Genomic DNA, 14,005 nt, shown 5'->3' on the forward strand with positions numbered 1-14,005 from the left:
TACTATTGAAGGGGGGTTATGAATATCACAGGTTCATATTAAATCTTTCTTCAATAGAATTTACTCATCTGGAAGTCATGTTTAGTTGGGTTATTTTAAACGGTAAATCTTAAAAAGCCCACAGATAAAATGAGTGCATCTTTTAATTATCCAAAGTAATGCAGCCTTCAACACAACAGATAAACTCCAACATCTGGTATTCAAAGGCATGCGATTTTTAAGGACAGTAGACTTGTCTTTAGAAATGTGTTTTGTTTGGAATAGCCTTTAAATAATTTTTAATGGATTGAACTCCTACCGGTGAATGACATGAAGGCATTCTGTGGCGCAAGAAAGCCAGCCAGCCTAGGGTTCAAAGGAGGCCTGGGATTATATACAAAGTGAATGATAAATATATTTATAGCACAACGTTAACTATGAAAGCCATCATTGTGTGCAATTTTTTTTTCATGTGCTATAAGGTATAATGTATTTTATGGGAAGCCTGAAGGAATTGGGGGAGGGGGGAGAGAAAGAGAGATAGAGATAGAGATAGAGAGAGAGAGAGAGAGAGAGAGAGAGAGAGAGAGAGAAGAGGGTTGTAAGTTGGGTGGCTACTGAAATACCTCTTTGCTTTTTACCTAAATTCTCTAAAGTGGCCTATCTTAGTCCCAACCAAGCCTGAACTCTTGGCCTCCAGCCATGATGCCATCTATAAAAGCACTGATGTACAGTGAGCAGCAACAAACTGGCTACACAGGAAAAAGTTTTAGGGAGACTGTATCTTTTGCTCCTCTCTGCCCTTAAGCCTCAGAAGGTTTGAATCAGTGGTGTAGGCTCATTCTGCTTTCACTGGTACACTACCAATGCCTGGTGCAAACCTGCTAAGGATTTTTCTTCAAGAGTTTGTGATAAGGTTATTTCTGTCTTCAGGGCTGAGAATCAGGCTGAATTATCTCCAGTGCAGGGCTTACCATAGTTTAGGAATTTAATAAATAGATTCAAGTATCACAGAATTTATAACCCAGGGAATATGACATAGAATGTGCTTTGCAGAATTATGAATATATTCTATAGATAAGATTAGAATATATTATAGAGAATTATAAATACATGAAATATGTATTTTAAGAATGATGCTATATAAAACATGTTCCCTGTTCACTTCATTGTTGTGATGTGTGTTCTGGTTTGTTCTTTTTTTTTTTTTTTTTTAATCATTATCTCAATTGTGTGTCAGTGTTTCCTTTTCTCTTTAGACAATATCAACCTGTTCATTTCTAAAAGCCAGAAAGAGACAGAGATAGAGAGAGAGAAAAACCTAAATAAGTTCATAGAGATTGATGTATGCTGTGATATTGAAAGTGAGTGGCTTAATAGAAACTTGAACAAACTTTCCAGTTTAGTGGTTTTTTTTTCTCTCTAGCTTCAAAATCAGGTTAATCTCTACCTACATTTTGTTAGATTTTATAGTTATTACCAATATAATACCTTAAAATACCTGGTATTTTACTATTGTTTGCCTCCCTAATTTTAAAAACTTCCATTCATATAGGAAGTTAATACATTTATAAAATATCAACATCCAAAAACTAGTTTCGGAGATAACTTTTTCAACATGACCTATTGCATAAAGTGTAATAAAAACACTGAGGTTTTTCCGAGATTTGAGCTGTGGTTCACACTTAAAAGTCAGACACTCATTTTATGGAACTGCTCATCAAATTAAATTGTGTTTGATTCATCAACATTTTATACTATTAAATTGTTATTAGTTGAAATGTATATGTTATTAGCACATAAAACTTGTTCCCGGCAAGAAAGATTCATTTGTATCACTTTTAATTTCAGGACTCCTGGAAAAGTATGGACGAACTGGAACTTTACAGGACTGAGTTCCTCCAGAGAGAAAGCATGGTATCTGTTCTCAAGAGCTGAGAATGTATACTTTTTACTCTTTTTCCCCCACTGTTGGGGGCAGGGGAGAAGTATAGATTATTGGCTAAAAAAAAAAAAAACAAACCACAAAACTGACAAAGTGTCTTTGTATCATGGTGATTTGCTAAGCCTGTTACACAGTGGTAAACACCCTACTTTGAGGTCCTTAATAGAGGGGGATATTTACACTTTGACTTATTACCTTCCATGGTTCCAATGGGTATTAAATAAAAAAATAGTAATCATTCTATAGTATAATCTCTCTGATATCAGCCTATTTTCACTTAAAATTTTCATGATGGTAACTTTCCAAAGGATTAAAAGTATCATTTGTACAGTAAATTCATAAGACAGTTTAAAACAGAGTAAAAACAATTTTTTTAAATATAAAAGGCATGAAATACAGTCACACTACGGGACTCTAGATAAAATGGTTGTAGCAACTGAGGGGCAACAGACTTGCCTCCTTAAATATCCATTTAATCTATATTTTCTGGCCACACTGCTCAGTTCCCAAAATGGATTCTAGAGATGACTATTAGGGACACACACACACACACACACACACACACACACAAAATGGTTACAACTTTTGATGGATCAATGTTTCCTTCTGCACATCTTTGGGGGCTGTTATTCTACTTGCAGGTACATTCTATAAAACATTTTGTTAGAGCTACACCCTGGCTCTAGATGCCGTAGAGCTGAGTTTCTAAGCTTTCTGTAGATACTCTGAGAGTCCTAATATTTTCATGAATTGTTTAATATCCTGAGACTATCAATTACTTTGTCTACTCATCTAGAGATCTGTCACTCTCCTGATTTTTAACTTAGTAGATGAGAGAAACAGCTTTGATAACGCAAACATTTCTTTTTCCCTGAATTTATTGGTAAAACATGGACTTTTCACATCTCATTTTGTGTGCCTGTATATTTCATCTGTGAATAACATTTATAAATTTCCCTACCTTGAAACATGTCAGATTGAAATTGGGCCTTCTATCACTAGACTGAAAAGACCCAGAATTCATCGAAAGCACAGATAAAACAGACTTCATGGAATATAAAAACTCTAGTTCTCATAAGATATCCTTGACCTCAGTGGTGAATCATGAGGATGTAGAGGGTTGAGGAAAAAGTAGACACATCACTACTGTTTCTAACAAGATATCCCAGAGTTATTTCAGTTCCAGGAATTTTGTGTGCTCCTGTTTTTACTTCATTAGCAATTCAACATGTCTGATTTGCCCACACAATACTTTCTACTTTACCCATTTGACCTGGAACAAAGTGAAAGCACATTTTGCCCAGTTGAAAGGTCTCCTGGCAAGTTGGTTAGCAACAGGCTTGCCAGTCTGGGTTCTGTTAGCAAAGAATAAACACATTTCATTAGACAATGACTAGTGGACTGACTTCCTCACTATGCCGTTTTGTTTTTTTTCTCTTTTCTTTTCTTGAGCCCTTCCCGCTCCCCCACCACTTGTTATTCAACTTTTTACTTGTAATTCTTGCCTCAACACGATTTCCAGTTTCTTGACGGCAGACATTCCCACACGTCTTTGTGGCCGTGATTAACGCAGTTTAATCGCCAAGAACAGGTACCGAGTGAAAGTTTCTCCGAGGGGAAGGAAAAGCGACACGGCAGCCTTCCATCTTCCCTCGGTAGTTTAAAGTTGTGGCCAGACACGTACCAATTAGGGAATCAAGCTAGGGCGTCTGCAAGTACCAATCTGACTGTAACGCTCTACAATGTGGTCACTCGGGGATGTCCTGCAGCAGTGTAAACACACGAGGGGCAGGAGCGCTTCGCGAGGAGGGCAGGCGCCCTGCCCCGCTCTGCCCGTGACACGGTGACGTCAGCACGGCTCCCCGAAACGGCCGGAGTCGCTCGCGCCCCCAGCGCCCCGATGTGCACCTGGGCGCGGGGCGCCGCAGGACGGGCCAGGGCGTTCCTCGGTCCCGCTCCCCGGCGCACGGGCGGCCCCGGACCCGGGCGCCGCCGCCCAGCAGGAGGGAGCGGGGAGACACGGCCGAGGCCGGCCTCGAGTCCTGCGTGTCCCCGGGTGCCCTGCCTCTCCGGGACACCTGCGCAACTCGCGGCAGCCGAGCCCCGCTACGTTTCAAAGTGTATTTGTGGTTGTCACGGTGCACACCAAAAGGCTCGCTCCGCGCCCCCAGAGCGCGCGGGGCCTCCGAGCCTGGAAACAAGCCCCTCCCAGCGCAGCTGTCGCCGCCGCCCGCGGGCTCCTTTCACTTTCTCACGGCCAAGTCACCCAGAGGGGCGCCGCCGCTGCCACCGCCGCCGCGCCCGAGGACTCCGCCCCGCGCCGCGCCGCTCCGCGCCCCCGCCCGCCCGAGCCCCGCCCACCCCAACAGTTGCCGCCTGCGATTGGCACGCGCGGGAGGGCAGCTCCGGCTCGCCGCCCCCATTGGCTGGGCCTCCTTGTCAGTCCGACGACTGCCCGCCACCGCCTCCGCCCTCCCGGAGAGCCGCCCTCCCATTGGCGGAGCCTGAGGCCCGGGGGCGGGCGGGGAGCGCCGGTCCAGCCGCTTTCGGTCAATCGCAGAAGTCCAACGCCCGGAGGGAGGGAGGCCGGGGAAGGAGAGGGGCGGACCGAGGGGGGGAACATCTGGCCGGCGCCGCCGCGTGCGTGCGTGGTGCGTCCTCCCGCCCCCTCCCCTCCCCCTCCCCCCGCCGCCCCCCCGCGCCGCCCCCCCGCCCGCCCGGCGGCTCCGCGCTCGCTCCCTCGCTCGCTCCCTCGCTGTGTCTGGCAGGCTGCGGCCGCCGCTGGGCTGCTGCCATGGGGAGCCGTTGAGAGTGGGGCCCTCTTCGCTCCGCCGCGCTCCTCCGGCTGCCAGCGGGGGTGGGCGGGAGGGAGGGGCGGGGGGAGCGGGCGACGGAGCCGGGATTGGGGGGCGGGGGGGCCGGGAGGGAGGGGGGCCAGAGCCGGAGGAAGCCCACCAAGTCCGGCGGCGGCGGCGGCGGCGGCGGCGGCCGGGAGGAGGAGGAGGCGGAGGAGGCGGAGGACGCGGCGGCGGGGACGCGGTGACTTAGGGCCGCTCCGTGTGAGTCCCGCGCCGGCCCCTGCCCCTGCCCCGGCGCCCCCTCTGCGCCCCGGCTCCCCGGCGGGAGGGGGGCGCCAGCTGTGCGGCCCCGGCCGGCGGGGCGGCGCGGGCGGAGGGGAGGGCGGGCCGGGCCGGGCCGGGGGCGCCCCCGCGAGTGGAGTTAGTTTGTGCGGTCGGGAGCTTCGGGGCGGCGGGGGGCGGCGCAGCTGCGGGAGGCCCGGGCGCGGGGACGGGGCCGCCGCAGCTGCGGGGTCGGGCGGGGTGCGGGCTCCCGGCTCCGCGCCGCGCCCCCGCGGGCCGGTGCAGCTGCGGCGCGGGGCGGGCTCCCGGCCGGTGCAGCTGCGGTGGCGCCTCCCGGGTGCGGAGGGCGGCGGGCTGGGGGAGGGGGCTCGGGAGCCGCCGCAGCTGCAGTGGCGCCCGGGACGGCCGCGGCTCGGGGGACCGGTGCAGCTGCAGCGGCGCCCGGGGGAGGGGGCGCGGGGGAGGGGCGCTCCCGGGCGGGTGCCGCGGCCCGGAGGCCCGGGGGTCGCGCGCGCGGCGTCGGGGGAGCTGGCGGCCACCCGCCCCCCGCCGGCTGCTTCTTACGACTTTTCTTTTGTTGTTGCCGTGACCCGGGTCTGTGCTCTGCGCTGTTGCTGAAGGTGTTTTCCTGCTGCACCGGCTCTGCGCTCTCCGCCTCCTTCCCTGTGGTTTTTCACCTTCCTCTTTCCCGAGTGTTTAAGGCACGGCGAACTACGTAGAGATTTGCATTGCTGCCCCGCTCGGCGCCCCCGCCCCCACCTCTTTGAAAAACAAAACCCCAACCTCGCAGCACCTCTGTGGATCCGCGGTAGCGAGACGGGAAGGGGTCGATTTGTGGCGTGGGAGTCTGGCCCGTTGCGGTGCTTGGGGCTCGTTAAACTGTCACTCAGCCCCCACCCCACTGGGTAAATGGGGTGATTAATGTCTGATATATTGGAATGGGGCGAGGGCATTTGTGGAGAAGAGGTGGTGTGGCTGGTAATACGTGGATCTCCCAAGGATGACTCCTGGACTGAGTGTTCAGAATTATGTCACTCACCGCGAAGTTGGAGAAAGTTAGGTTTGTGACTTTGGGCAAGCGAGAAGGACAGGACGGAGTCGTCGGGTTTTGTTACTCTTTAACTCTCTGCCACGGCTTCCTAATGGGAACCAAGTGGGTATCACCAGGGCTGGGACGCTTGCGCCTCAGGCCCCGGTTCCTTTTCTACCCCTCGCCCTCCCAGCAGTTGGAGGAGATGTATTTGACATTCAGAGATGTCACAGCACCCTGCCCGGCCCCCGCTCAGCCCAGCCCGGGTCGCGTTACAGGTTCATCAGCTATTAGAAAAGACCCACAAACTGGCCAAAAAGTTCTCAAACTTACTAGACCCGGCTTCTCCCCACACAAAGATTTTCTTGTGATCGTAAACATGACAGAGGGACCCCCCCTACACACACACAAAGAAAAATGATTGTTAAGGGACACAGATCAAGGGGAAGGCAAGGTTCTGCTTTTTCTGAGCAGAAACATAAGATATGCAGGTGCAGCATTCATTTTAAGTCACTGTAGCAGGTTGTATCAGTTTATTAATTGGTCTCATTGAACTGAAGTACTTTCCAGGATTTTAGAAAGTGCAGTTTCAGCTTGTTGGTACTGAGAATTGAAATTTGCATTAACTGTGACAGTGTTAAGAAATTTTACCGAGAAGGTAGTTGTAAATAAATAGTTAAATAAGAGGGAAATAATAAGGTGAACCAGTGTGAAGTAATAGTTCTGAACAAGTCTGCCAACATTTGAGACATGTATACCATTATCTCAGCAGAAAAAAAAAAAAGTGCGGCAATAATGTTGAAATGGGACTGGAGATGTCAAATGGGTTGGCTTAAAAATATCCCTAAGAAACTAAACGTTGGAGTTAAATAAAAGTGAATCTGGATTTCCTGAATAGCACCGTGGCTTGAGTATGCTGTCAGTATGTAAGCCAGTCCACCAACTTAAGACAGAAGTGTTGCTATTCCATAAATACAGTAGAACTCCATATGCTGAGTTTTTCAATTTCTTCTGTTAGAAAGTTTGGAAAAAAAGGAAGACTTTGAAGTATTTTGTTTATACTAACAGAAGAGAAAAGTTCTCCTAAGAAAAAGCTGGTGGCAGGAGTGTAGAGGAGTAGCATATGGCATTAAAAGGAGCACAGCTGGAGGTAGCATTTCCATCTGAACATGATGTCAGAGCAGCTGACAGCCTGCCATCCCTCAGCCTTTTATTCTAACACACAGACAGGGAGTTAGTGTGTGCGGATCTGTGGTGGAGAAGGTATCTCATTCCTCTCTAACATCATCTCCACTTTGCATCTGTCTCTCTTAGTCTGCTTTTTTTCCACCGATGTAACAGACCTGGAGCCAGCAGGACTCAGAGGAAAGGACTTAATCAGGTTTATGTGTCCTAAAGGTAGGAGTAGCAAGAGATTAGATGGAGCATATTTCTGTTTTGGTGTTTTGTTTATTTAATTTAAAAAATCACATTACTTTTCTAACCCAGTTTAGGAATAATATATGAAATTGAGTATTAAATGAACATCTTACTGGAGTTGAGAGTCTTGAGCTTGTTGAGTTTTAATTTTTTATCCCTTTTACTTGAGCGAATCAATAACTTTAATACACAGAAATATTTCAAGTTTGGAAATGCTAAGAAAGGCTTTGAAATATTGCTTTTGGAAATCACGTCGGATTAAAATGCTTTTTTGTTCACTGCTATTTAGATTTGATTGGGGTGGTGGTGGGGAAATAGTAAACTGTCTGGAATCCAGCATTCAAACTTATATGAGAAGATTATTCTAGTTAAGAAGCTAGATTGTTGTGTAATTAATTCCACTGTGAAACTTTATTCTTCAAAACATTCAGCAGCACTACTGAAACATACAGCTGTAGTGCTTTTGAAACTGAAGGTTTTTTAAGAAGGAGGAGGAAAAAAAAAAAAAGACTTTTGTCCCCAGTAGAATAGTTTGACTGGTTTCCTCATTTCTCTTTCAAATATATATTTAAGAGATCTTTTATTTCAGCATAACAATAATTATTTGCAGGAGTTTTTGTGTTAGCGACTAATTTAGAACTTGTAGATTTGAGCTGCCTGAATTGGCCAGACAGCTGTAATCGCACTCCTCTATTCTTAATCTCTTTATCTGGGCAGCAGCTGCCATATGGCCACAGTCAGCTGGATCAGATGTTTATAAGCTTCCTTCTTCGTCCCTCTCTGTCCTCTCAGCCTCCTAATTTGATCACGGCTACCTTGTGAGCTGCCCTCCAATCTTTATTTTTAGCCCTCTCAAGGATTAGGATTGATGTTAGCTGTGGGGCACTTAAAGTGATTGTATTGTAAATCTTAGTTTATTCTAGCAGTGGCATCTTGCAGAATGTGTTTGGGGTTAGGATAAACTTTTAGTCTATCTTGCGCAAAGTGTAGAAGAGGAGGAAGAAGGGAAGTAATTTCTGAATATTCAATTAAGTGTATCTATTCCCAAAATGCACTTGCTGAGATGGATGGTGTGGAGCCTTGCTTCTGGTCACAGGGAAGGGGAAGTCGGGTCCTCTTTATTTTTAAGGAGTTTACCCACTGCAGTTGAATTCTGACCCTTTGTACATCTTTGCCTTTCCCCTCCCTCCATTTCACTTTTCCTCATCAGAAAAGGAGGGCAGTGATGAGTATTTGCAAGAATAGAAGCTAGTGGGAAAACACCAATATATCAAATTATATTGAAACAAAGTATTTTCTGTTGGCTGAGGTAAGGCAGAACCAGGGGAAAAAAAAATAGTTTCTCTTTTTCTAAAAAGGTTTAAAAAAAATTTGAACCTGTAAAGCTTTTGAGTTTTATTTAAGCATTGTATGCCTTTATTTTTAAAAGTTTGAATTAATTTTAATATGAAACTCATTTTGCCTTGCAGTGGATCAAAGTTTAGATGAGAATTTTCTGAGTTAAATGAAGCCCTTCTGGTCCCTAATATTCTAAAAGTATAGTTTCTACAAAGAAATACAACTTTTTTTCTCAGTGCGTTTTTCAAAATCTTTGGATTTGTTCATAGTAAAGATGATCTTTTCCATCTGTTGGTGCAGTTCCTTCTGATCTCGTACATGTGTGCTATACCTGCAAATCTGAAGGCATTAACATCTGTTTTTATACACAGGGCTTTTGTTGTAACACTCTGACTTTAAAAGTAAGTTGTTTGCTAATTTCTGGACTAATTATGCGATTTCTTTTTTTTTTCTTGATTCAGCCAAATTGTGTGTGTGTGTGTGTGTGTGTGTGTGTGTGTGTGTGTGTGTTTAAACTGTGCTTTCTAAGTACAGTCAAGTAGCAAAAGTAATAAAAAGGATGGTTGGACAAGTTTTCTTGTGTCTTCCAGGATATGTCTGGGACATTTCTTTGTTTGTTATATGAGTTGTTCCCTTTGAAATTAAAGCTATTTTGTAGGGTTTGTAGGACATAATTTGATAAGTAGAGTTAATCAAATTTCTTCTGAAAGAGATCTAAATTCTTATTCTTAGTGAGAGGCTATAGTTAAAGGAAGGCTTTTGAAACTTGACTGAAAGTTCAAGGAAGATGGAGATGTGTCGGAAACTGTTTGGCGGGGGTGAGGAAGTTCGGAAAGTGTACATTTTCCTTCTTGCTTTTAGGTCTTGTGCGTGTGATTTGGTGGTGCTTGGGTCATAAGCCTGATTAAAATTCAGGGACATGTACCACGGCGGCCAAAGCAGAATTAATTTTTTTATATGGGGACTAGAGCACTGAAAAGTTGTTCCTGACCAGGCTCTCACGAGAAATTCCTCTCTTCCCAGGTTATGAAGACAGTATGGAGTTTCCAGACCATAGTAGACATTTGCTGCAGTGTCTGAGCGAGCAGAGACACCAGGGTTTTCTTTGTGACTGCACTGTTCTGGTGGGAGATGCCCAGTTCCGAGCGCACCGAGCTGTACTGGCTTCATGCAGCATGTATTTCCACCTCTTTTACAAGGACCAGCTGGACAAAAGAGACATTGTTCATCTGAACAGCGACATTGTTACAGCCCCCGCTTTCGCTCTCCTGCTTGAATTCATGTATGAAGGGAAACTCCAGTTCAAAGACTTGCCCATTGAAGACGTGCTAGCAGCTGCCAGTTATCTCCACATGTATGACATTGTCAAAGTCTGCAAAAAGAAGCTGAAAGAGAAAGCCACCACGGAGGCAGACAGCACCAAAAAGGAAGAAGATGCTTCAAGTTGTTCGGACAAAGTCGAGAGTCTCTCCGATGGCAGCAGCCACATGGCAGGCGATTTGCCCAGCGATGAAGATGAAGGAGAAGATGAAAAATTGAACATCCTGCCCAGCAAAAGGGACTTGGCGGCCGAGCCTGGGAGCATGTGGATGCGATTGCCCTCAGACTCAGCAGGCATCCCCCAGGCTGCCGGAGAGGCAGAGCCACACGCCACAGCAGCTGGAAAAACAGTAGCCAGCCCCTGCAGCTCAACAGAGTCTTTGTCCCAGAGGTCTGTCACCTCCGTGAGGGATTCGGCAGATGTTGACTGTGTGCTGGACCTGTCTGTCAAGTCCAGCCTTTCAGGAGTTGAAAATCTGAACAGCTCTTATTTCTCTTCACAGGACGTGCTGAGAAGCAACCTGGTGCAGGTGAAGGTGGAGAAAGAGGCTTCCTGTGATGAGAGTGATGTTGGCACTAATGACTATGACATGGAACATAGCACTGTGAAAGAAAGTGTGAGCACTAATAACAGGGTACAGTATGAGCCAGCCCATCTGGCTCCTCTGAGGGAGGACTCGGTCTTGAGGGAGCTGGACCGGGAGGACAAAGCCAGCGATGATGAGATGATGACCCCGGAGAGCGAGCGCGTCCAGGTGGAGGGGGGCATGGAGAGCAGCCTGCTCCCCTACGTCTCCAACATCCTGAGCCCCGCGGGCCAGATCTTCATGTGCCCCCTGTGCAACAAGGTCTTCCCCAGCCCCCACATCCTGCAGATCCATCTGAGCACGCACTTCCGCGAGCAGGACGGCATCCGCAGCAAGCCGGCGGCCGATGTCAACGTGCCCACGTGCTCGCTGTGTGGGAAGACTTTCTCTTGCATGTACACCCTCAAGCGCCACGAGAGGACTCACTCGGGGGAGAAGCCCTACACGTGCACCCAGTGCGGCAAGAGCTTCCAGTACTCGCACAACCTGAGCCGCCACGCCGTGGTGCACACGCGCGAGAAGCCGCACGCCTGCAAGTGGTGTGAGCGCAGGTTCACGCAGTCCGGAGACCTGTACAGACACATTCGCAAGTTCCACTGTGAGTTGGTAAACTCCTTGTCGGTCAAAAGCGAAGCACTGAGCTTGCCTACTGTCAGAGACTGGACCTTAGAAGATAGCTCTCAAGAACTTTGGAAATAATTTTATATATATATAAATAATATATATATATATATATACATATATATAAATAGATCTCTATATAGTTGTGGTACGGTCTAAAAGCAGTCTTGTTTCCTGGAACTAAAAAGTTGGGATATTAACTTGTTTTTGCACTTTAGAATAGCATGAGAATCTCACTAATTTTAGCATTCTGATAAAAGAAACTTTAGAGCAAGTCAGAATAGAGAGGTGTTTTTCCTTTGAGGGGGTAGGGGAAGTAAGCCAATAAGACCCTTTTAAACAAATCGTCCTATCACAGAACGCTTTCATATGGCTTAATTTTGTCAACACTGCATTGTCTTTTGAGCTCTTTTTTTCCCCCCATAATTATTTTTTTTAAGTAGAAATTCCCTCCAGTTTTATTAGCCTCTTTATATGTCTCAAATTGCATGAATCTTTTCTGGCTGTTGGAAACCTGAATGCTTTTAGACCCAAATGGAAAATTTCTGAAATGCTGGATTATCTATTTTTAAACAAGCAGTTGACTTAAAACTTTCTGTGGCAACTTCTGGTTTTCTGATGGTTCCCAGTGAGCAAAATGCTGAAAGTACACTGGGATCACTGGGACACTGTCTTGTGAAGGTTTGCTTGGGATGAAAAAGGATATTGCAGCTTCAGCAGTGTTGAACTGTGTGTTTAAAAATGTGAATTACTGTTATTGTATACTGTAATTGATTACATGGGCTGGGGGGGTGTCAAAGAACTTGACAGGTTGTGTTGATGCTCTTAGTTGAGTCTTGAAAAGTAAATATTAACGCTACAGAAATGCATGAGTTTCAATATATTTTTTGTCTTTGTTTGCATTGTATAACTTTAACGAGTGAGTTTAAAATTATTTAATTTCCTTAGAAAAATAGCACCATTTGGAAAAAACCTGGTGTTATGAAGAACGTAAATGCACTGTTTTTATTTTTATTTTATATAATTTAAATTGACTTTCCCACTGTCTTTAAGTTGAAACTGTTAAGCTGAATAAAAACTTAAGCTGCAAATTGATAACTTCGCTACGTAACAAGGAAAATATAAATGTTTACAAACGGCTTAAAGATTTGCATGTGCAGTGTGCATTTATAACAAACTTCTAATTGCACAAAACCCATGCCAGCTCAGAGTTTAGGTGTACACATTTACCCAGTTGAGCATTTTTAGAATAACTACTGCACAAATTGACAAGAGGTCATTCTCTCTCTTTTCTGTTGTTTGCTCCCCCTTTCTTTTTCCCCCCTTCTTCCTTACCCTCCCACCCTTACTCCCCACGCCCCCCACCCGCCACCCCCAACTCATGAAAAGATTCCATGGACTGAAAAAAGCCCCAGGCTGAAAGGACTGGACTGCCTTGATTGACATGGGGAGGGGGTTAGTAGACGATGTGTATTGCGGCAGCAGAGGCTGCAGCCTGACGTGCGGTGTTAATGACCAGCACGCGAGGCACAAGCATTTTGCACACTGTTTGTTTTCCTGTCTTGCACTTACAAATAAGGTCTATGGAGTAGCATGGAAAACGTTTGCTGTTTTTCCCTTTTTTTTTTTTTTTAATTGCTTTTGTTTAAAATTTGATCGCCTTAACTACTGTAAACATAGCCTATTTTTGTGCTTAAGATACTGAATGGAAAACTCCATTGTGTGTTGCTGGACTGTTTTGGAAATATTTGGTTAAATGTGTGTTAATTTGGCTGTAATGGCATTTAAAGCAAACAAACAAAAAAAAGCTGTGAAAATGGCCTTGGAGCATTATCTTTAGTTACTTGAAGAGTTTCTAGTTTTTTTTAAATACAGTTTATGTTAAAATGATTTTTATTAATTTAGAGAAGACAATCAATGTCTGTGAGAAAACGGACTTTCTTTTGGATTTTCTTTTTGTGGTCATTGTGAGTGATTGCTTTTTCCTTTTCTTAGTTTCACGTTCTTCCTTTGTTCTAAAACTTAGACTGACATCTAGCTTTGACAATCATAGTATGTTTTATTTTCCTGAGGGGGGAATAACTTATAATGCTGTTTAGTTTTGTACTATTGGTGTGTTGGTGAATTTTTAAACTGTGTGCTAACTGCAATAAATTATATGAACTGAGAATTTCTTGTGTGTATTTTTTATTGTGATTATGTAGTGTATAGATTCTAAATATGTATCATACATGGCATCTTTAATATCTATTCTGTTCAGAGTTTATGAGATTATTAGAATGCCTTAAATCACTCAAATGGGAAATGTGTAAACATTCTAGTCACTTAAGACACTAAATGCACATTTAAAAAATGTGACCCATTTTCACAATCTAGATCAAGAAGGTTGAGGTAATTCCCTAGAAACTTACGAATCATGAAACTACATGGCAGCACAGGTTTTCAAAAGTACACTGTACAACTACTAATCCATGCACTGTAAGTCACTTCATGTGCAATTTTATCCTCAGTTGATTGGTCAAATCTATTCTCCTGTGTTCTGGTTTAAGTGGAAAATTGAAGGAGACCGGATGTTTTAATCTGGAAGACTGGTTGGCTAATGACTGGAATTCTAGGCAATTGAATTAGCAGGCATGCCATTGTTCACGATTAGCTACATACATCCTTTTTGTTGCTGGGAGAGCTC

The 14,005-nt window shown here is 45.4% G+C and overlaps 1 protein-coding gene across 6 annotated transcripts; it reads left to right on the plus strand.

The window, feature by feature from the left end:
• The first annotated feature begins 4,556 nt into the window (after window positions 1-4,556).
• On the plus strand, window positions 4,557-13,489 carry ZBTB18 (zinc finger and BTB domain containing 18). Of its 6 annotated transcripts, XM_074385424.1 has the most exons (3): window positions 5,926-7,432; window positions 9,815-10,502; window positions 10,615-13,489. In XM_074385424.1, the coding sequence occupies exons 1-3, from the start codon at window positions 7,420-7,422 to the stop codon at window positions 10,622-10,624; spliced, it is 711 nt and encodes a 236-aa protein (XP_074241525.1). In that variant the 5' UTR covers window positions 5,926-7,419; the 3' UTR covers window positions 10,625-13,489. The 6 variants fall into 6 exon arrangements, with proteins under 6 accessions (XP_074241524.1, XP_039320217.1, XP_010344164.1 ...); XM_074385423.1 differs by lacking the exon at window positions 5,926-7,432 and adding an exon at window positions 4,557-4,575 and having other exon boundaries at window positions 9,815-13,489; XM_039464283.2 differs by lacking the exon at window positions 5,926-7,432 and adding an exon at window positions 4,636-4,983 and having other exon boundaries at window positions 9,815-13,489.
• The last annotated feature ends 516 nt before the right edge of the window (window positions 13,490-14,005 follow it).

The sequence above is a fragment of the Saimiri boliviensis genome, chromosome 14, assembly GCF_048565385.1.
Source record: "Saimiri boliviensis isolate mSaiBol1 chromosome 14, mSaiBol1.pri, whole genome shotgun sequence".
Taxonomy (NCBI): domain Eukaryota; kingdom Metazoa; phylum Chordata; class Mammalia; order Primates; family Cebidae; genus Saimiri; species Saimiri boliviensis.